The sequence below is a fragment of the Gadus macrocephalus genome, chromosome 5 (genome assembly GCF_031168955.1).
Source record: "Gadus macrocephalus chromosome 5, ASM3116895v1".
NCBI lineage: Eukaryota > Metazoa > Chordata > Actinopteri > Gadiformes > Gadidae > Gadus > Gadus macrocephalus.
Window position 1 is genome coordinate 10689614 of NC_082386.1, and position 23066 is coordinate 10712679.

General features: G+C 47.0%; 2 protein-coding genes across 4 annotated transcripts in view; one reads left to right on the top strand and one right to left on the bottom strand.

Moving 5' to 3' along the window:
- The window catches only part of LOC132457847 (ryanodine receptor 3-like), an 81740-nt gene that overhangs the window by 5044 nt on the left and 53630 nt on the right, over window positions 1-23066 (bottom strand). Inside the window, exons 49-79 of one of the 3 annotated variants that reach the window (XM_060052205.1) lie at window positions 22498-22738; window positions 22085-22172; window positions 21873-21965; window positions 21080-21250; window positions 20535-20594; window positions 20298-20432; window positions 19485-19597; window positions 17450-17546; window positions 16100-16209; window positions 15671-15722; window positions 15523-15579; window positions 15288-15387; window positions 14819-14898; window positions 14645-14721; window positions 14470-14543; window positions 13284-13301; window positions 12453-12533; window positions 12221-12309; window positions 11978-12106; window positions 11494-11598; window positions 10417-10498; window positions 8880-10195; window positions 8593-8651; window positions 8082-8256; window positions 7870-7956; window positions 2194-2391; window positions 1884-2014; window positions 1445-1487; window positions 1103-1230; window positions 892-952; window positions 574-720 (exon numbers count right to left, since the gene is read on the bottom strand). In XM_060052205.1, coding sequence (XP_059908188.1) covers window positions 574-720; window positions 892-952; window positions 1103-1230; window positions 1445-1487; window positions 1884-2014; window positions 2194-2391; window positions 7870-7956; window positions 8082-8256; window positions 8593-8651; window positions 8880-10195; window positions 10417-10498; window positions 11494-11598; window positions 11978-12106; window positions 12221-12309; window positions 12453-12533; window positions 13284-13301; window positions 14470-14543; window positions 14645-14721; window positions 14819-14898; window positions 15288-15387; window positions 15523-15579; window positions 15671-15722; window positions 16100-16209; window positions 17450-17546; window positions 19485-19597; window positions 20298-20432; window positions 20535-20594; window positions 21080-21250; window positions 21873-21965; window positions 22085-22172; window positions 22498-22738 — 4397 coding nt within the window. Of the gene's footprint in view, window positions 1-573; window positions 721-891; window positions 953-1102; window positions 1231-1440; window positions 1488-1883; window positions 2015-2193; window positions 2392-7869; window positions 7957-8081; window positions 8257-8592; window positions 8652-8879; window positions 10196-10416; window positions 10499-11493; window positions 11599-11977; window positions 12107-12220; window positions 12310-12452; window positions 12534-13283; window positions 13302-14469; window positions 14544-14644; window positions 14722-14818; window positions 14899-15287; window positions 15388-15522; window positions 15580-15670; window positions 15723-16099; window positions 16210-17449; window positions 17547-19484; window positions 19598-20297; window positions 20433-20534; window positions 20595-21079; window positions 21251-21872; window positions 21966-22084; window positions 22173-22497; window positions 22739-23066 lie in introns of those variants that run through there. The other 2 variants (XR_009525779.1, XM_060052207.1) reach the window with 2 other exon arrangements.
- On the top strand, window positions 2974-7381 carry LOC132457848 (zinc finger MYM-type protein 1-like). Its single transcript, XM_060052208.1, has 4 exons — window positions 2974-5026; window positions 5324-5438; window positions 5702-6254; window positions 6303-7381. The coding sequence occupies exons 1-3, from the start codon at window positions 3480-3482 to the stop codon at window positions 6227-6229; spliced, it is 2190 nt and encodes a 729-aa protein (XP_059908191.1). The 5' UTR covers window positions 2974-3479; the 3' UTR covers window positions 6230-6254; window positions 6303-7381.

The window sequence follows — 23066 nt, forward strand, 5'->3', positions numbered from 1 at the left end:
ACACACACACACACACACACACACACACACACACACACACACACACACACACACACACACACACACAAGCACCAAATCAGTGGGTTTTACCAACTCCCCTAAAGTCTGTGTTAATGTATTTAGTTATAGCTCCACTTTTTGAGAGATTTTTATCCCTAGTCTTCTTTCTATCTTCTTTCTATCCATATCTCTCTCTCCATATCTCCTGCTATTAATTAGGTCTCCACTTCCTCTTTTTTGATTGAGTGGGCATATTTGGTTGAAGGATGTAATTTGTTATCCGGGTATTAATTACAAGAGCCAGACTCCTCTCAAATCAGATTAGAAATAAATAATGCATACTGAACTAAGAAAAACATCATCCGATGAAATATGGGATGTAATACAGATTTGATTTGTGGCTGTTGCTTGTTGGTGACTTAATTGTGTATTAGCAAAAAACATATAACATTTAAACGTAAACTGCTGTGCTGAGTGTTTTGTGAGGAATGATAGGCGCTGTCGAGGGGGCAGAGTCAACGAGAAGACTTTAACTCTGCAGTGCCCCCTGGCGGCCAACACGGCTCCCCTCACCTGCTTGCCGTTATGGGTGACGGAGGACAGGATGGTGCGGAGCGTTTTGAAGCCCATGGCGATGTCCAACAAGTGAGCAGCGAAGAAAAAGTTGTTGTAGTGTCCCAGGATGGACATGGTGGTGTACCACACCAGATACAGAAAGGACTGAGGGGGGACATAACACCTTTCAATGATAGAACAAATCTAAATAGAATCAACTTCATTCATCGTCCAATCAGTTGTGTGCAGTTATTTCCTCAATTATGGTTTAATCAACCTGTCGGAACGGGTCAATAATAAACAACAACTTATCAAAACAACAATATTCCCACTCACGTTGTCTGTGAACACCACCCCCATCTTCCAGATGTGGTACTTTGTGTCGATGGAGCTCAGCCTGTTCAAAAAGACAGACGGGGGTTTGAATACAACGGACTCCGGGCTAACAACATCTGCCCTCTCCCCCTCTCTCCCCTTCCTCTCTCCCTCCCCCTCTCCCCCCCGCCCCAACCCCCTGCTGACAACATCCCCCCCCCCCCCCCCTCACCAGGATGCCAGTGATGCCTCCCTGGCCACCGTCTCCTCGGTGGGGTTGAAGTCCAGGGCGCTCTTGTCCAGCCCCAGCAGCTCGGCGATGCGCTCCGCCCCGTACAGGTCGCCGTACTTCTTGATCACCTGGAGGGGGGGGCGACGGGGACACGTTAGGGCCGTAACCCACGGCGACCGCCTGAACTGTGTGCACGGCGCGTGCGTCTAGACGCTCGTGGTGATCTCATGAGCCGATGCACTTTTCCCTTTTGTACACAATTTATTTTATTTCTTTTTCAACAGATGACAATATGACCTCAGAAAATACACAACACAACAACGGCAAAAGCAAAACACTCACTTTGCGTTTGACAAATTTGTCCCAGTAGTTGTAGGGGAAAGAGCTGTGGAAAGACGAAGCACAAAGCATATTTGTTCATCAGACTTACAAATCCATTGGGAACAGAACAAATCGTAACCCATTTTCTTACAAAACAATGCAATATCAATCCAACAAAAAAATAAACATGGATTGCCAAATGAACACAAACCTATGAACACACTTATCCTCCTAAAGCACCAACACACTCCCTTCATCTTAAGAGGCCCTCAAAACCCATGTTTTAAGATTGCTTTCAATAATAATCTCCTTCCCTTTTGACTACTGTAATATACTTTCTTATTAAATCATTTTCTTTGTACTCACTCTGTAAAGCGTAGAGTACTTGGAAAAGTGATTGCATGCATTCTTATTTTAAAGCAGAGTGCAGCGGCGGCTGGGGAAGGGCCCTGGGACTCACGGCGTGTTGATCACCAGGCGGTCCCACTGGCCCTTGATGTCGTCGTCTGACGGCTGCTCCGTGATGTACAGCCCGTCAAACTCCAGCTTCCTGGCAATCTCCTTCTCTCGCTTAAACACCACTAAGGGCACCTTAACCACACACACACACACACACACACACACACACAGAGGGGACGTGAGCTGCAGCGTCCGCTGCGGGACACTCCTGAGGGCACCTTCACCACACACATGTATGAATGTTTGTATGCATGTATGTATGTGTGTGTGTTTCCCCAGGACAGCCGTGCGGGGGTCCCGGACGCCCGTACCTTCAGGTAGTAGTAGCCCACCACGCAGAGGAAGGAGATGACGGTGTGCAGGATGGCCAGGAAGCGCAGGGTGGGCGCCATGTAGCCCGTGCTCTCCTGCAGCACAAAGTACTCCACCACGCCCTCGTCCTCCTCCTCCTCCGCCACTTTGCCGCCGCCGTTCCATGGGTCCGGCTCGTCCGCGTCGTCACCGGTCACCTGACAACCGAGAAGAGGGTTTTACTTATTTTAAGTCAAAAGATATCAAAGTTTACAAGCAAAATAATGTTTCAGAGTTACACATGGGAGAGGCTGGGACGTTAAAGTTGCATGTCAAAACCTTCACCACAAATAGACATACAGGGAGAGAGTGAGCTGCACGGTTCACACTTAACCATTTAACCCATTTCACCCCACTTGTGTAAATTGTGTCAAATGTTTCAATGTATCTTGTTCTTGTGTTTTTTATGATTGTTGATTTTATTTATTTTTAAACATTGCCCTGAAAGGTGTCCTTGAGTGCCATGAAAGGCGCCCTCAAATAAAATGTATTATTATTATTATTATTAAAACACCACCAGGGTCACTTTCACCACACGTGTTACACTCAAAACCAAACCACTATTTTAATATGTATTATTATTTTGAGAATTTATATGTGTAACCGATGGTCATTAATTTACATTTGTTTTATTTACATTGAGTATTTATTTATCAAGTATTATTACGGTTTACTTGGAAACGGAAGGGTGGAACCAAAGTGTTTGCGCTGCAGCCCGGACTCCTATGGTTGGAGGGCATTTCCGCTTCCTTGCCAGACGGATTTCGGAAGACAAAACAAAAGCTGTGCTGCTGTAGTCCTTGTAAAAAATATATACCCGCTTTTCAGGTTTGTACACTGAAAATCACGTAAATAACTATTTTCATGAATCGGAATATTTTACAACAAGGTCGATTAACTTTATGTTGAGTTTGAAGTCCGTAATGTCGAGTTATTAACTTTTGAAAACTCCTTTGTTTGTTCCGCGCCAAACTGCATTAGTGTTAAATGGCAGTTGTCCCGTTCGCATAGTATATTATTGTGGAAACACACACATTGTAGCAGTGGCGGCTCGCCTATAGAAGGCGCTGGGGCGCCGTCCTCCCGCCGACCTGCCTCCCTGTTATCTTTCTTTTTTTATGTATATATATTTTTATAATCTTTCTCATTTTGAGAAATCTATGTTAATTGCATTCGAATAATGCATTTACTTTAGAATATCTTTATAACATCGTCCACTGCATGTTACTGCACATTTACCTCAGAGATGAGCAACATGGCGACTTCGAGTACTGCTACCACTGTCTCCCTGGGAGTTCAGCTAGCCCCAAATTCAGTTAAGTCTTTGCTTATGAATCCCTTCGAAGGAAGAACATTTGCAGAAAAACTGCAAGTAAAAGAACTCGGACCAGACAAGCCAGAAGTGAACATAACCCAACAAGCAAGAGAAAAGGATAGAGCCTACAAGAGAAGTTTTTCCAGAGGTTGGTTCGATCGAAAGGCTTGGCTAACTAGCTGTGGGTATGCCAATGCAATTTTTTGCTTTCCTTGTATACTTTTTAAAACAACTACGTGTGATAGTTCGTGGACACAGACAGGGGTGACAGACCTGAAACATCTGTCAGAACGGATAAAAAAACACGAGCGAGCAAGAGTGCATATGAACACCTGTGTGAAGCTAGCCATGCTAGGCCGAATTAGCATAGCCGCACAGCTAGATGAGGGACACCGCATTGCGGTAAGAAGGCACAATGAGGAGGTGGACAGGAATCGTCACATTTTGTCAAAGATCATCGATGCTGTGAAATTTTGTGGTGCCTTTGAACTTGCTCTGCGTGGTCACGATCAGAGTGACGCATCAGAAAATCCAGGCATTTTCCGAGGTCTAATTGATCTCATGGCCTCCATTGACCATGAGTTGGAGGTGCACCTGGAAAACGCCACCGTTTTTAAAGGCACTTCGAAGACCGTGCAAAATGAACTGTTGGACTGCATGTTGTCAGTTCTCAGAGACTGCGTTTTGGAAGAGGTGAAACAAGCAGACTACATTGCCATTCAGGCAGACGAGACAACCGATGTCTGCACTCATTGCCAGCTTGTGTTTGTGATAAGGTACATAGATGGCAAGAATAACATCAAAGAACGCTTCTTTGAGTTCATTGCGCTTCCAAATTCGACTGCCGAGACGATTGCCGCTGCGCTTTTGGAAAGGCTGAGCACCATCCTTCCCGCAGGACAAGAGAGAAAACTAATTGCCCAGGCCTATGATGGTGCCGCAGTGATGAGGGGTGCTACAGGTGGAGTGCAACGTGAAGTTCAAGATGTCTACGGGAGTGCCTACTACGTTCACTCTTATGCGCATCAGTTGAACCTCATCATGCAGCAGGCAACATCCCATATTGCGAAGGTCGGCCAGTTTTTTTCAGACATTGGGGGGTTTTCTTCTTTTTTCCACAAGTCATTAAAACGAACGGCAGTGCTGGATGAAGTGGTGGGTCGACTCCCAGGTGCTTCACCAACGCGATGGAACTTCCACGGTCGTGCTGTTAACACAGTTTACGACCACAAAGATGAACTGGTTGAGTGCTTCCAAACCATTCGAGACAGAGGAGACTTTGATGCCATATCGAAGAGAGAGGCCGGGGGTTTATTGAGAATGTTGGAAGACGAGGCTTTCTGTTTTTTCCTGGCATTATTTCACAAAATCATGCCACATGTAGACAAGCTGTTTAACCAGCTGCAGAAGAGGAACATAGACACTGTCTTCATCGCCGGGATCACCCAGAAGTTCACTCAAAGCATACAAGCCATCAGGTAAGCTATGATTTTACATATTTCCTTAAAACATGCTTACATGTAGCCTTCACAGTAAAAACATGAATCCACATGGCTGAGCAAAATAGAACCACTCATAGATATCACAATTTCACCATGTTAGACTAGTGAATTTATTTATGATGAATCTAGATGACATTCACTAGGCCCAACACAAAAACAGCACATACTTTAATAAAGTTCGGGATTTATTTTATCAGCAAGTTGGTTTCTAGATGGTAGTTTCTCGAGTAATTTCAGGGTGGACAGTGACTTGTGAAACTTGTTTTGGATCAGGGACACTGTTCCTTATCAGGTTAAGGAAGAGTACTATGAGGGACCTATACAGGGACCACCCCCGACGAAACGGAGGGCAATGGGAGAAGAAACACAGCAGCACCTGGCATTAGAGGTAAGCAACTTCTATTTCTGTATTCCACTAGCCTATATGTATTTGTGTTTGTTTGCACATTTTTGTATTCCGAGTTGTCATTACTAGACATACTATGTATACTGTATATCTACTGGAGAATGCAGTCATTGTCTTTTTTTCCCACATTTTTGCTTTTTAATTATTACTGTTAGCTTTACTTGCTCATAAAAAAAATTAACTGGTAGGAATATGCTGATTTTATTGTATTGTTGAACTGGGACACGTTTTCTGTTATTTCATAGATCTGTGACACCATTATATGCCATGCCAAGGAGAGGTTTTCTTTCACAAAGCATCTCATCAGTGCTACTCTGTTGCAAGGTGACTTGTTCCCACAACACAGCAGAAAGTTCCCAGATTCAGCACTGGAAACCACGGTGGATGCCTATCCCATGTTGGACAAAACCAGACTTAAAACAGAACTGTCCCTGATCTACGAGCATGAGGACTTCAAGGGCTGCAGTGGAGCACTGGCTCTATTTCAGGTTCTAATGGGAAATAACCTGCAAGACACATTCAGCGAAACTGTTAGTCTTCTCAAGATCCTCATCACCACACCAATGTCAACAGCAGAATCAGAGAGATGCTTCTCCACCTTAAAGAGGATAAAGACTTTCCTTAAGAACACTATGGCACAAGATCGCTTCAATGCTCTGGCTATGCTATCTATAGAGAAAAAACTCACTCGGGACATTCCAGATTTCAATAAAAGGGTTATTGAAAAATTTGCCACTCAGAAAGACAGACGAGCAAAGTTCCTATACAAGTAAGAGTTTTCCAAGTGTTCTCTTACAAGTCTCTTTCACCCCCCCCCCCTTCCCGTGACATGAACACTGGTTGCAGACCCTCACAACCCCCCCCCTTCCAGTGACGTGGACACTGGTTGCAGACCCTCACAACCTCCCCCCACCCCTTTCAAGTGTACATACTGTATATAGTCCTCTGCAAACCTATGGTGGCATCAGGCCTTCAGTGTGCATATTGTACTGTATGTAGTCCTTTGCAAACCTGTTTGTATCATGCCTTAAGTGTGTCTTGAACAACCACACACAAAAGCTTGCACATTTCCATGAATTTTGTGGAATTCATATTTCATTGTATTTGTCTAAATGCATACTAATGCAGACTGTAGATATATTTATGGGTGAAGTTACCAACACACACACACACACACACACACACACACACACACACACACACACACACACACACACACACACACACACACACACACACACACACACACACACACACACACACACACACGTGTAATTCACCGTTTTTGTTCATGTATTTGCACTCTTAATGTTGCTGAATTCTACAAGGCAAATAAATTAACTTCAATCTTAGTTCCCTGGCCCCCTTTCGTCTTTGTAAGTAAATGTTCTGTTTTTTTATTTTGTCAGAATGCACCAGAATGCTTCATTTGTTTGTGAAAATCACAAAGAAATCTTCTGGGGGAGGTTGCCCCCAGACCCCCCTACAGGGGTTTGGAATGCAAACGTTCAGCCCCACCTAAAATTAATTCCACCAGCGGCCACTGCCTTGTAGAGTATGCTTAAGTTCACTTTGGCCCTGAACACCTGACGTACATGTTTAACAATATATTTTATGTGATTAAGAGGTAGATGACGTTACGATAGGATATTTTAGAGAATAAGAAAAGTGTAGATATGATGTTTTATATAAAATGCTTAGTCGGTCTGTTAGGCAGACAAATCATCCATTGTAGTTCAGGCAGTGGATTAAGGTAAATTCTCTAGGTGCTGTTTATTGTCTTATTATGGTTTATTGTGGTTTAAAGCCAAAGTATGTTATTTCTATTATAGGAACAGAACAGTATTTAATTGCACTGTGAGATAGCTCAAAACAACCAGCGAATAAGCTGAAACAGGAACTTTAACTTTAATGTGGATATTGATTTTAAGGGGAACTAAGAGTGGAGAGAAACGGTACATGTGAGCCTCACTTTTTATTGCACTTTTTATGTTTTATTTGCAAAGAGAACTTACAAAGGAATAATAGACAATTTAACAGGCACTTTAACGAGGGAAGAGTTTATATTTATTTATTATTTTATTTATTCATGTGTTACTCGTGATAATTATGAAATAAAGAGACTGATTTCGGAAGACGAAACAAAAGCTGTGCTGCTTCAGTCCTTGTAAAAATATATACCTGCTTTTGAGAAATCCGGTCTCATCATCTACTTGTTATCACCGTCCTGGCCACTTGGGACCGGTGACACACACAGAGGGAGAGAGTGAGCTGCACTATTCATACCTAAATACCACTAAGGGCACCTTCACCACACACACAGGGAGTTATTGAGCTGCACCATTCACTTAAAGTGGGACTTTCAAGTTGTATGCTCAAAATGGGATGGAATAAGAAAAGTCGAGGAGCTTACTTTGTAGAAGAGTAGAATGAAATTGATGGCGAAGGCCACGAAAAGCGCCAGGAACCGGAGGTTGTAGAAGTTTCTAGCAAGGTAGTTCTGTGAACATTGTGTGGAAAGAACAAACACAGAAGTGCCATTGATGCAAAGATCAATTCATCAATCCATAATATTTTTGTATACTGCTCTAATTGAAACAAGGCCAGGATTCCTGGGTGTCTGACCAGCATCTTGGTCTGGTAGATTTCCAGCCCCGCGAGGAAGCTAGCGGTGAAGGCCTCTGGTGGTTCTCTCTTCAGACCAGGTCTTTTCTTGTGGAATCTCTTCTCCTCCGGGGACGATCCCTGGGGGGTGTCCTCCTTGGACTTGTCCTGGTCCTTCTTCTCTCCGGTCTCCCAGCTGGAGAGACAAACCCACGTAGTGTTTTTGTTAGCACAGAGCCAGATTAGCAGTTATACAGTACCCATTTACTAATTTACTATGGAATTATCAATAAGCTAATTTACTGTTGAACTTAATGACTAAATAATAGTCTCCACCAATCTACAATGAGACTAGCACCCGAAGAAAGCCTTTTAGGCCTTATAATTGTATAAAGCCTTGAAAATCACTCCCCCCACTCAAAGTATTTACTAAATCCTGTTATGTAGCCGCGAGGCCAGGATGACTGTTCATACGAGAAATCAAATCAATGTGTGTAATCCCATTAAGGAAGGTCCTGTTAAGTGCACTCACTCCGAGTTCTCAGAGTCCCCTTTGTAGTCGCCGTTGGTCACTCTCTTCTTCGCCGCTTCCTTAAAAGCAAACGATATTGCGCCGTTCATCAGCTTGTCGTGAAACACTGTATTTAATTAAAACCTGGAAGACACTCAACGTGGAACAAGTGTTTGCATCATAAAGGTTGGACGACTGTTATACGAGTGCTGTTATATGAGCCCCATATCTGCTCATGTTCCTGGTTTCTAGAGGCAACCACAGACTCTATGAAGTCCATTCCCCTACATACAGACGCAAATACCGACCTGTGCTTTCTTCTGCTTGACGGCGCTGGCGATGGAGGGGGCGTCGCCGACCACCACCTCAGACACGTCGCCCAGGCCCGGCTCTGAGCCGTGCTTGCCCTCCTTCTTGGGCTGGATGTACAGAAGCTCAGCGATCAGGTCGGCCTCCGCCTCCTCGCCCTGCGACAGCTGGCCCAGCTCGGCCAGCTGTGAAGCCTCGCAGGCCTCCATCTTCTCCGTCTCTAGAGCGTCGCCGTGGATCCCGAACTGCGTGGGGTCCGGCATGTTCCCTAGGATGTCCGTCACCTTGATGTTCTTGGCGCCCTCCACCAGCCCGCCGCCGAACATGGTGGTCCACAGGATGTGGAAGAAGCCCCACACCAGGCCGTAGAGGAAGTGGAAGAGGCCGGTGATGATCATCCAGAAGAAGGAGAAGAAGCCGCGCACCATCTCCCTCACGCTCATCCTCCTGAAGCGCCGGTAGCGCTGGCGCAGGCTCCGTGCGGTCAGCATCCGGCGCAGGCGGCCCAGGCTCTTGCTGACCGAGACGCAGGCCAGGGTGAAGGCCGACGACGACTCCAGCAGCGTGTGCTCCTCCTCTTCCTCCTCGTCCTGCTCTTCTGCCACACTCTGGTGGTCTTCCTCGTCCTCCTCTGGCCGCTCCACGGGGTCCGGCTCCGAGATCTGCGACGCCAGCTGCATCTCGAAGATGGTGTCCTCGCAGAAGTTGACAAAGAGCTCCATCTTCTCGCTCTCGCCGCCCTCGTTGACCACGTCGAAGATGAACTGCCGCTTGGACTCCTTCACCTGCGGCTTCTCCCACTGCGTGCGGCTGGACTCGCTGATCTCGAAGTACACACGCTCGATGCGCTTGGCGCCGCCCATGATCTCGATGCGCCCCAGGTAGGGCTCGAAGTAGCTGAGCACGCTCTCGGCCAGGTCCCGGAAGGCCGACAGGCGGCCGTCGTTGGGCATGTGCTCTGAGAGGTTGGTGAGCAGCACGGCCACGTTGAAGCCGATGTCCTTGGCGGGCTCATGGAACCGCTGCACAAACTCCTCGTAGTTGAACATGTCGTTCTCGTCGGCCTCGGCGCAGGAGAGCAGGAACTCGATCTCCGACTGGGAGTACTGCTTCTGGTTCTCCATGGACTTCTGGAAGTCCTTCTTGGAGATGACCCCTTTGCTGTCGGGGTCGTACTCCTTGAAGCTGTCCGACGTGGTCAGGTCCTTCAGCTTGAGGAACATGTCAAAGAACTTGAGGATCATCTCCACGTTGCTGGACGACTCCACCAGAGTGTCTACCATCTGCTTGCCGATGGTGCCGTTGACCACGTTACCTGGGGGGGGAGGTGGTGAACGGATTATCACGTTGTGTACACACCGGCAGCAAGGTAACCTCTGCCCGTGCAAATGTAGCAGGAGCTCAATCTTCCTGACTGCATATGTCAATATTTGATTCATTAAAAAGAAAAAAGTCACGCAAACGAGATAAACATAATGAGCCGTAGCGGTGTGTGTGTGTTGACTATTAATGTGAGAGAGTCAGCAGGAAGCGAACCTTCCAGGAGAGAGAGCATCATCACTATCATGTCCTTCTGGAGGTCCAGCAGCTCCTTCAGCAACTCAATCTGACTGGAGTCCTGAGAAACACAAAGAGAAACGTTAAGCCTTTCTCTCTCTTTATATTCGCTCGGACAAGTTAAGTTATCACCCTCTCCTCCTCAGACCTCGACACTCCCTGGGGGGTGGCTTAAATACGCTGCATTTGGAAAGGGCTCAAGGCTGCTGTCTGAGAACAGGGCCCCCCTGCTGGGATTCAGTGAGAAACCAAAGGGCTCTCTAACCCCCAATCATCCATCAGCTGCTGGCTAATGGTGTTTTACTGTCAAGGTGCAGATGGCGAGGGCCAGACGTACTCATGAAGGATATCCTCAGAGTCTTTCTTTCAGCAGGCTATACATCTCATGGGGTGGCCCTTTGATGGAGACCATCTGAAACCTCTCCCCACCTGCGGTGTCTATTACTTTACATTATCATCCCTGACCTTTCGGAATGGCACCATAATCAGGTAAGGCGGTTGATGTTTTCTGCACCCTCACCTCCCAGCCTCATTGAGAGGCAGATGGGGAAAGGTAATGGATGGAAGAGTGATGATCGCCACAGAGCCCCAGAGGGGAGAGCATTCCTCTTTTCAAATTTGTTTAAGATAATTTTAGATAAATTAGAAATTGATGTCACTCTCATGCCCAGCGTGAGATTACCCACTTTTTTTTTTGCCGGTAATAAATAAAAAGTTTGCAAGGACTATAGTGGGGTATTACTGGTGCAGAGAAAGAGTGCAGAGGATGGAGAAATGAGCACTTCTCACTGATTTTTTGCCAATAGCAGGTATATCACCCTGTGCTGGGTATGGAAATTACATCATCATTATCATCATCAGTTATTATTTCATGGCCACGAATAAAAAAAATAAGTCCTCTAAATCAACTCCAGGCGCATAGATTATATAGTTCAACCATGGAGACTGGGCATATTTTGTAGCAGTTCATTGACCTCTAGTGGCTGCAGTCTTGTATGCATGAGTCTGAGCCTGCCTCTTCCTTTATAGGCTGTTATCCAAAAAAGCACAGTTTACCTGCGATAACTTCATCTGCATGTTTGCAAAGACATGTAGGAAACCGACGACCGCGTCCCATAATCTGCTGTGAGCCAGGCTCTGTTGATTCCCGATGCACGGACCCTGGAACAAAACGAGTTAATTGTTAAATGCAACTGGTGACTTACAAGTGTGAGCGACTCATTCAAATGACAGCAGTGTTGAAGGTGCTGGCTCCCCGGATCCACAGTCAAAGTAAATCGTAAATGGACTGCATTTATGCAGCGCTTTTCTTACCAGTGGCCACTCACAGCGCAACATTCACTCACACATTCACACACCAACAGTGGTGTCAACCCTGCAAGGCGACCGCCAGCTCATTGGGAGCAGTCAGGGTGAGGTTTCGTGCTCAGGGACACCATTGAAGTAGCAACCTTCTGGTTATCAGCTAACCCACTCTACCTCCTGAGCCCCATGCCACATGCTGCATATAAATATGCAAGAATACACAACAAGCTGTTACCTGGATGTATTCAGTCAGAGAGTTAAAAATCTGCTTTGCAACCGCCAAAGCTTTGGAGAAGTTCCTCTGACCGGCCTCATCCATCACATCTTTCCCGGAGTAGTACCAGTAGAAGTCACTGATGGATTCCTAAAACGTCCCGAAAAATAAAACACGAACAGTAAACTCGACGGATTGGTTTTTCCTCAGTCATGCTGCGAAACGCGCTGAAGCATCTTCAGTCAACACAGCGCTTTCCTTTACCTGGAGCCTGAGCAGGTAGTCAACGGTGCTGATGATAATATTGACAGTGGTGGTGTTCCCCGTCTGAGTTCTCAGAAAGTTCTGGAAATCTAAAACAAAATAAGAAACGGATGTTGGTATCGGTATGGAGCCCGTGTAGGATAGCATACAGGTGGAATCTCCTCTGCCTGACCTGCCCGGATGTAGTTGCCCATGCCCACATGTAATCCACAGACTCAGAGGAAGCACCTACCGTTGTTGTGGCCCTCACACAGGAGCTGCAGGAACCTAAAGAGGTCCTTGGTGAACTCATCATTCTGCAACACCTTGGAACCTGGGGCGAGGGAGAAGGGATTGATGTCCGGCCCAACGTTCTTCACATCAACCTCATGTGCAACACTGGCTCAGCGATCCACTCCATTCCCTCCATTAAGATGCATGTTTCTCAAGACAGGTAACATCCGTAAGATGCAAGACTTAAGACCTCCGCATGTACACACGTATGTTGTGTCCCTAAGGACACCTTCAAAAGTCACTTTATAACTAATTATATGAATGTAAATCGATATAAATGGCAGATTCAAGTTACAATAAAAGGCTGTGTTGCTGATTCACACGAGCAAAGCTTTGGCATGTCTGACACACAAAGCTTTGGGGACTGTTTGTTCCTTTAAAAAGTGTATGTGTTAGTATACTCAACACATAAAGAGACATATGCTGTACAGGAGGGGTTTCTACAAAGAACACAAGCAGGTACTTCTATTGCAGGAGTAGAGACCGTATAGGTGTGTTTAGGGGGAGCGGGGGGGCGGTGGATAGCTGATTGATGATACTACTGATTCAAATGCCGGGTGACGTAGGTGCATGCATGTGCTTTTTCAGTTCAGAGCACGAGTGGAGTTATGGGCATTCATAATGAGGGAGGAGTTGGGGGGAGGAAAGCGAGGAGGAGGAGGAGGAGGAGGAGGAGATGGCGGAGGAGGAGGAGGAATCTAGGGGGCAGGAGGCTGCTGTGCAAATAGCCACCGGGTTGGTGTTTTTTTTTATTTAAAGGAAACAAGTAAAATCTAAACCATGTATTTACCCCGCTCACTCACGTTGACTGCGACCGATGAGTTAAAAACATGACCAGAAGAACACAAACAAACATACATACAAACAAACATACAAAAAAGCAGACATAAGCAAAGGAGAAGACATTGGGTTTCAATCTGAGGAATTAGTAACAGGAGAGAAAGGTATAGATCAATAGCATTAACTCTACATTATCCACATCACGTTGGGTCACATTTGCATGCCACCACCGTTCCTTAACAGAAACAAGTACTGAACAGGTTCACTCTGTGGCGCGATGCTAGTGTTTCAGGGTACCATTTAATGGTACAGCCTAACAGTTACCATCACTTATGCCTGGGCTGATGAAGTGGAAATGAGTTGGAATATGCATGAGTAAAAACCATCTTTATACTGTATGCAGCCCATCAGAGGATATAGACTGTCTGCTATAGACGCTATGTGCCAGAGTTCTTGTAACGCACTCTTAACCACATTTTCACCACTTCAATGAGAGTGGGAGGACGGGCTGGAGGTTCACATTTTCATGTTGATATTTTGAGGGGGACAGGGGGACAGACAGTGACTAGACAGGACATACAGTAGCACAGGTTTTCCTGTATGATAAACGTACACGGATGTGAAATGACGTATCACGTGACAGACACAGGGCCATGTGCCACGCGGAGATGAGCTTGTCCAGAAGAAATTCAATAAATAAATTGATGAATAAAAAGGGAAAGTAGAGATATTGTGACGCTAATGCAGAGCCATGTGTTTTTCGGTCTCTTAAGGGGCCAATCTACCAGCCAGCTCCAAATAAACATGTAAAATATGTATTCTTCATATAAGAGATTCCACATCTGTTTCATATCAAGGACTGAAAGAGCTTAGTGTGGCACTGATGTCTCTTTATGCATCAGGAATTCATTCTGAATTAAAATGGTTTGTTCATAATTATTAAACATTAGGGTGAAGTGTTATATTAGCCGGTCCATATGCTGTCCAAACATAAATTTGATTTTTGTTCACAGTTGCAGGCTATAAATGTCTGTGTGTTTCCTGTCTGTGTTCGTTATGTCTCTTCATACGGTACGTGACGGGGCAACCTTCCATTCTAATATAAAAAATCATGTTAATTTGGTAGAAAAACAACAACATTAAAAGCTGTGTCAGTGATGCGGTTCTCTTGATGTTATTTCGGTCTCCTCACTTACTTGATCCCTCCTCAGTAACCATGCCCAGACCTTCTGCTTTGTTTTGCCTCTCAAAAGCATTCAGGTCCAGGACACTGTGCAGAAACACAACCAACACATTGATCCATGTTTCGCTGATCCATCCCGACATCTCACATGAATGAATGTTTCAGAAGGTCCTCAGCAGGACTTTTACCTGCACGACATCATGAGTCCCGACAAACTCTTGAAGAACCCAACGTCCCTTTTCTCTTTCAGGTAGTCCAGCATTTTCTGCATTGGTTTAAAAACGCACCGTCAACAGTTAACAGTGCATAGCCATCACGGCGAGCGACCACACCCTCGTCCCCGGTGGATCATTGCAACATACCTGCTGCACGACTATGTTCCCCCCGTTGAGAATGGAGATGCCGAGTTTGAGCGTAAAGGTCACCATGGGACCGAGCCGACCTGAGGACCCCCAGATCACACAACGCGGTTAGACCACCAGCCCCACCCCCACGCCCCGGGGCATGCAAACATCTGCAGCAGTGGTTCTCAAATAGGGGTACGCGTACCCCTAGGGTACTTTGGAATACTGCAGGGGGTACTAAGAAACTTTTTCAAGTTTCAATTCTGAAACGTAGACGGTAGAAAATTGAAGTGGTTGAAAATAGAAATAAAACCAAATAAATCGCACATACATCATTTATGTTCATTTAATTATTTTTTCCAACAAAAATGTTTTGTGCAGGTGAAGGGGTGTACACGCATGTGAATATATCTTAAGGGTGGGTACACTGGTAGAAACCGTTTGAGAACCACTGGTCTACAGGGCGGGGGACGGTAAGGCGCCTGACCTTTGCTGGCGCTGATCATCTGGAGCACCATCTCTGCAGCGCCGCGGTCGTGCAGCCGGGCCTGCTGGTAGAGGGTCTTCTGTTTCTCCATCTCCTTTTCCTGGGATAGAAAACAACGCGCAGGCCCGCTGAATCAGGTCAAAGGTCAGGACGACGGTCGGGCTTAATGCCCGCTCAGAGCCCATCCACAAGGTGGGGGAGGAGGCTGGAACCTGGGGGGCAGGCACTGGAGTACCTCAAAGGTTTTCTCCCTCTCCTCCTCGTAGTGCTCCTCTTCGTCTTCGGCGCAGCTCTGGAAGAAACGTTTAATGGGTCAGACGCGGTATGAAGAGGGATGTGAGGAACAGTACAGGAACACCAACGCAGTAGTCACTGCACCTTACCTTGGCCATCATGTCTGCATAGGCAATGTAGAGTGGGTCCTCCTCCAACGAACTGGGAAGTGATCCAATAAATTCATCCAATTAAAAAAATACTTTCACCTGTTTAAAAGTGACAAAGTAGTAACTGCAATCCCATGTTACCACAAATGGAAATGATCTAGTGGAAGACCACAAACATCCAGCGTGATGGAGTGTTGTTGTCATGGTAGCCAGGTGTGTCTGTGTGTTTCTGAGCGAAGCGATGGATAGAGGGAGGCTGAAAGAGGGAGTTAAAAGAGAGAGAGAGCGAGAGAGAGAGAGCGACAGAGAGAGAGACAGAGAGAGAGAGAGAGAGCGACAGAGAGAGAGAGATACAGAGACAGAGACAGAGAGAGAGAGAGAGAGAGCGACAGAGAGAGAGAGAGAGATACAGAGACAGAGAGAGCCTACCTGCACTCTGTCAGGGCGTTGTGGCTGAAGTGCAGGATGAGTTGATGGAGAGGGTCTGGCTGTGTGTCCACCACCTCTTCCTCCTCCTCCTCCACCTTGGGCTGGGTTTTCTGCACACACCCACGCGTATCAGTGTGTTTGTGGCAACCATCCGTGAAGCACATTACCACTTCAATATGGGCCATGGGCTGTCTGTGCCAGTGGGGGGTCCGATACACTGCGGCACCTCCTATGAATCTAATGAGCTGTGGCATCCGCCCTGCGCCTAACTGTGTTGTACATAGGTTTATCAGTGTTCAGGGCGCGCTGCTTTATGCATTCAAAGCAGCTAGACATGAAGTGGCAACAGGTAACCGGGCAGATTGGGATTGTAATGCCGCACGCACTATGCATCACAAATGCAGGTATCGACGCACAGACGCATGCATTGAAGCACACAATGGACATGCCCACACACTCACAGAACGACGCATATGCACACGCGTGTGTGTGTGTGTGTGTACATTGCATACACACACACACACACACACACAGACAGACACACACACACACACACACACACACACACATACATGCACAAACACACACAGGCCAGCCAGATGATGAGATATGTTATCAACTGTGCAGTGTTAAAGGGCTGTAGTAAGCATGAATCTCCGAGCGCTTGTTTACCAAACTGCAATGATCTACCAATTTATCCCGAATCAAACCCCTAATCGACTGATCTCCAATCAGATAAACTGCATGTGCTCTCAGAGTGCCGCCAGCCACGACAATTAACCACCGCCGCCCACCTCCCCCTCCCCCCCGCGGGGTCTGCGATGATCGACGCTCTTTTAAGAGGAATTCCTGTTAAGTTGTACAGAAAGCAGCCGCGGGGGCGTTCATTTCCTCGCCTTCCGGCACAACAAATTCCTCAAAACGACAGCGAAGACGAGGAGAATGCAAAGAGCACGGAGCATTAAGGGAAGACACCGTATCTCTCGGTGAGGTTAATCAGGGAGCGGGAGGAGGGGCCCGGTAGGGCCCTCTCCTACCGCTGCCTCAGAGACGCGCCGCCTCACGACTCAGAGGGCACTCTGTCTACAGGGGGACGGCACCGACGTCACAAAGATGTCATCACCGGCGATGACGTCAGCACTGACGTCAACAGCGGCGATGTCATCAGCGGTGATGTCATGCTCCTCGCCTCAGAGTGAACAGGCAGGGGAAAACTTTAAGACGCACGACACACTGACGATTGACCACGTGACACCGAGGCGGGGCCTAGGAAGCCCACAATGCATAGCAGGGGCCCAGGTGACTGCGTGGTTTAGGGTGAGGGTTAGGGTTGTGGTGGGTGGTACTTACTGCCAGGTCCTGCACTAGCCTCTCCTCAAAGGAGTACTCCTCTGTCTCTATCCATATTCTCTGATAGGCCTGGAGGAAGAGGTTAATAGAGCGGTGCCTGGGAAGGGGGGCGACATTAGACCGGGGTTAGGTAGGAGCTCAGCAGGGGGAGGACAGGGGGTTAATGCCAGGTTAGTAACACGTCCAGCTGGCCACCTTCAGGGGGAGAGAAACACTGTGAGTGGGTGAGGCCCTGTTGAGTCAGCGCTGAGGGACACGCCCTCTGTTGACATGAGCGGTCCCTCCACTACTGACCCCCTCCAAACCCACCATCATTATCCATATCTGATTCATCTCTTGAAAAAAAAAGAGGAAAAAACACCTGATCAAACTAGTATGTAATACAATCGCTTCTGTTCAGACTGCGTCTTTTTCTTTGGACAGACATAAGATCACAGGCAGACCGGTTGGGGAAAGAAAGTTTGACACGGGGGTTGACATTCATCTTGCCAAACACGGATGGAGAAAGGACAGGGGAGCAGGGGGGGGGGGGGGGGGGGGGGGGGGGGGGGGGGGGGGGTGCAGTTTAGTCAGGGAATCAAAGGTCAGAACGAGGTGCTTGATGAAGGTCAGAGCACAGAGCTTCTTAGGGCTACGTTACCGTGAGCATGGAGAGCAGACTGTCACAGTCTGTGTTCTCATGCATCTCCTCCAGCCACATAAGTCGGAAGGCATTCAGGAGGTAATTATTACTGTGGTATGCCTAAACAGTGGGCGGGCGGGGTAGGTGTAATTCAGTGGGAAATTCAGGGGGGGGTGAAGGATAAGGATGAAATAAAATAAAAGTATAGTAGATAATAAAAACACAGAGGGAGAAAACACAAAGCCTGTTTTAGTAAGTGGGGAAAAATGAAAAAAACAGACCTAACTGAGTGAAAGCCAAAACAACATTTCACCCATTTTCCCAGGGAATGATTTAATTACAGCACAGCTCACACACACGCTCACGGCAGGCAGACGTCTTGTGCTCACCTATCTCTATCCTGTGCATTGTGTGCAGCTAGAGCCTTAATTACTGCCTGGGCTGATACATCCACCAGAGTGAAAACAACAGGGGGAGGAAGATGAGTCACGCTGTCGGACAGGAGGCGCTTGTCTGATCCCCCCCCCCCCCCCCCCCCCCGCACCCCACCCCAGGCTGAGACACATAATTGCTATATCCCACCCCCCCTCCACACACACACACACACACACGCATGCGCACACACACACACACACACACAAGCATGCATGCAAGCACACACTCACACACGCACACAAACACACCCAGCGCATGCACGCACGCACACAAACACATACACACACACACACACCCTCCACTACTGTAGCTTCTCCGCCTGGCCCCGCATTGATTGAGTTACAGAGCAACGGGCCGTGAAATTGGTTGTGTCCCTTTCCCTGGTTCTTCCAGAACAGCTGGCGGCCCAGCATTTGTCCTGTAGATTGGTGGGGTGGCGCGGAGGTCTGGATATTAATTCAGGGTCAGAACCCAGGAGGGAAGAGGAATGAAACGGCGGTGGAGTGGAGGAGAGAAGATTAAATAATTCGAGGGGTGGATATAGAAGGTGAAGCAGTGCCTTGCTCAGCTGTCGTGGCTGCTAAACATGGCTGTCCAGGTGACCAGAGGCACTGTCAAGGATTTATTTGAAAGAAATGAAGGAGAAAAGATAGTATTGATTCGTGGATTCAAGTTTTAAACTGTATCAACAGTTCCCATCGCTGCCGTCTTATTTCCTCTGGATCTCCATTTAGATTGGATAATAGAACCGATTTATTACTGTGAGACGCTATCAGCAAAGCCTATTCAATCTTTTTTTTTACCAAAACAGTTTGTTTTTCAACCAAGACCCTGAACGTCAGCCTCAAGACGACACTTAAATCAAGACTTCAAAAATGACACAAGGATCTAGTAGAGCCCCCAGTACCAGGGCTGATCAGCCTTAACGGCAGGGGGATCATGCGGAACACATAACAGCAGCAGGTGGTCCAACGGTACCTGGGGAGGTTGTAGAGAGGAGCCATACGGAAGCAGGCCACCACCGCCCGCTTCCTCTGCTTGGACAGCAGCTTCTGCCAAACACACTTCTTAGACCTCAGCGGCTGCTCCACCTGAGGCCACATCAGGAGGACACTTGTGAGTGGGGGGGGGTGGTCATCTGTTAGTAGCAATGCCCATTGTGGACTTATTTTCAGTACAATATTCCAAAATCATCCCATGAACTTAATAATAATAATAATAATACATTTAATTTAGAGGCGCCTTTCAAAACACCCAAGGTCACCTTACAGAGCATATAGTCATCATACAATTTTTAAAAAAAAAAACAAGACATTGTGGAAACAGATAAATAAATAAATAAATAAATCAACACAACACACAACACACACACAACAAATCTTAAGCACCCATTGTAGGTTGTACGTCCTGGCATTTCAAAATAGTACTTAGCATTGTGTAGCATCTTATCCTATCTTTGTTGTGTACAGGGAATGGGTTAACCTAGCGATTGTTAGTGCTAGGCACTTGGTTCTTTCTTTGAGCATCCTTACTGTACCAACAGCGATATATTGTTTCTCTTTCTTCTGACAAATGTACTTATTGCAAGGCGCTTTGGATAAAAGCGTCTTATAAATGCCCTAAAGGTAAATGTCAATGTATGTAGCAAACTTAATGAATTATGTGTGAAAGTATCTCTTTTGGTTACATTACGCCAGAAAAAAAACGGAAAGGAAAACATCAATTTGGGATTGGACCCCCTTGCGTCTCTACGGGGGAGGGTCCGGTCCGGGGGGGGGGACGACGACTGACCTGCTCTAGGTTGAAGACGGCGGCGGAGATGCTCTGGATGCGGTTAACAGTCCGGCCTGGATCAGCGTGGCCCTCACTCTTCACCACCACGTTCTTGTAGAGGTTCAGCTGCCAGCGCACCGCCGGGTCCTCCGACTGGGGGGGGGGGGGGGGGGAAGTTAAGGTGTGTGGGGTGGGGGGGGGCATGAAGGTAGACACCAAAGATGCCAATCGATGTTCGGTGATCATCATGCCTACCTTTTCCTGAAGGTGTAGATTCTGCCGGATGTGGTCTTTGACCTCATCGTCTGAGTCTTTCTTTTGAGTGAAAAGGGGGATTAAAGAATCAGCAGGCTGTACAGAAGTATTACTACAGTCCTAAATATTGTCTGATTTGCAGGCTTAATTGCATTGCACAACTAAAGTTAAGGGCTTGATTATCATCTTGAAATAAGATCAAGTGTCACCTTGATATTTCTGAAACATATCTCTAGTTCCGATATATGTGTTTTTAGAGGTACAACTTTCAGTCAAATATATCGCTAAATATAATTGTTTTGTCCAATACTAATGCATGGATTATTTTTCGATATTGACTTGACATTTAGCGTAAACCCTCATCAAACAATAAATGTCATCAAGGAAATACATCCCAAATAGTAATCAAGTGCAACATAACAGTAACAATAAACACAATGGACAACCAACTAAGAAAATCAATATGCTGTTTGTTTCTTTAGTCCGCCTTCGGCCGTTCTTTCTGCTGGTTCCCCGGGCCGGCGCCCCTGTGCCCCGGGGCTCACCAGGAGGTAGCGGTTCTTGGCCAGTGAGATGAGCTCCTGGTCCCCCGGGGTGCACATGTTCAGGCCGATGGGCAGCATCTTCTTCAGCGCCGCCACGATCAGCGAGGTCTGGATGGAGTAGAACTCCCCGCGCCGCTTCTTGTGCTTCCGCTCCTGGTCCTGCCCTCCAGACTGGAAGCATTTTGGACACAACGGAGGCCGATGTCAGACACACGTAGAACAGTCAACAGGTACTTAGAGGTGAGATGTCACAGAAAGTCTGGTTGTTCGTGTCCTCTTTAAAGCTGTGATGTGTTTCATGCCTCTGCATGTCCTTTGTCAATGTGATTCATGAATTTAGGTTTTAGTATTTAGCGTGAACTTATCTACAGAGGGAGCCCTCCAATTTGATAAAAGTCAGACACAAGTAAAAAATAACATTTTTCAACAGCAGAAAACCCTGCATCCCAGACTCAAGCATTGTCCAGTGACGCATCTACAAAAGTTTAGGTGGATGCTGAAAATCCATAACAGAACATTGCTTTCCTGTTTGCTCATAGAGTAACAAGCACTGAGGGCCTACAGAGACAAAGTGGAGTGGTTGGCTCAGAGGAACTACTCATTTCTAGAATCACACACACGCACACACACGCAAAAATCCTGAGGTGTCATGGCTTCCACTTCACGCAGAACTAGCAGGGCTTTACTCTACTGCCGGAGAGAGTGATCCACTCGGGTTCTTAATCCAATAAAGTTTTAAAGAAGTTCACACCAGCTGGACTCTGAATCTGTGGGAACACAAGCTGAGGTCTACCTTAGACATCTTGGTCTTGTTATCCCCGGTCAGGAAGGACAGGTTGTTGATCTCGTTCTGCACCACAAAGTTCTGCTCCTCCCGTTTGAAGTTCTGCACAAAGAAGGAGATTCGAAAAGTGCAAGGCAGCCGTCTGCGTTAGTCAGAGCCAGCTGCACTGGAAGCAGGCCTGCTGGGACTACTTAATGTGGTGTTTGTGAGTCACTACTCACGTGGGATTTGCACCACAGGATGAATATCTCTGCCACCATTCTGAAGAGCTCGTTGGAGTCCCGGTCCGGCTCTTTGAGCCACCGAGATCTACACGAGAAACGTCAAAAATCGGCATTCATAACCACACACACACACACACGCAAACGCACACGCACACACACACACAATGTCAATGTCATGAAAGAGAATCCTTGTTACATATTGAAAGTAAATTGTTGATGTGGCTTTAAGTGAACAGCGTGAAGTGCAAACCATCAATCGCTGTAAACCACTCCACACCTCAACCATCCATTTTCTCATGTTTGCATCTCTTAACGTTAAAAAAAGGGAATTATTCGAAATGAACAACAATAACCCAATACCAATTAAGGCCAGTGAACCCGAAAAACTACCCATCATGCCCCAGGCCCACCTGTTGTTGTCCACGTAGCGGATGAGCATGGGGTAGAAGGCGTACAGGTCCCGGCAGAGCACGGCGAACTCGTCCAGGATGAGCAGCTCGGCCTCCTGGGTGTCCCCCTTGCTGTCGGCCTTCAGCAGCTCTTCCTCGCCCACCACCTTCACCGTCTTCTTCTTCAGCTTGTCCAGCGTGGGCAGGAAGTGGCTCTTCAGCAGGTCGGCCCGCGCCTTGCTGATGATGGGCTGCACGTAGACTGAGGAAGGATGGGAACGTGGTTAGAGTGGTGAAGTGGTAAAGGGGGTTCAGGGGAATTCTGGTGAAGCCTTTGGATGGACGCGAGTCGTATATTCTGCGGCGTATGTACGCAACACTAGTTTGGCTTTTAGTTGTTTTGTCACTTCAGCCAGCATGACAATAAGGACGGTACGTCATTAAGGTACAATGACAATAACAGAATACACGGGATCCTGCGATCATCAATAAAAATGACGCCCACTTTCAATATCATTTACATTCGCATGCATATAACGATATACGATTTTGTGCATAACAAAGATATTTTAATATTTTGTTGATCCTCT

Coding starts and splice junctions, on each gene's coding strand:
- LOC132457848 (XM_060052208.1), top strand. CDS start 3,480: ATGAGCAACATGGCGACTTCGAGTACTGCTACCACTGTCTCCCTGGGA. Junction 5,027..5,323: donor CAAAGCATACAAGCCATCAG/GTAAGCTATGAT, acceptor GTTTTGGATCAG/GGACACTGTTCCTTATCAGG. Junction 5,439..5,701: donor AGCAGCACCTGGCATTAGAG/GTAAGCAACTTC, acceptor GTTATTTCATAG/ATCTGTGACACCATTATATG.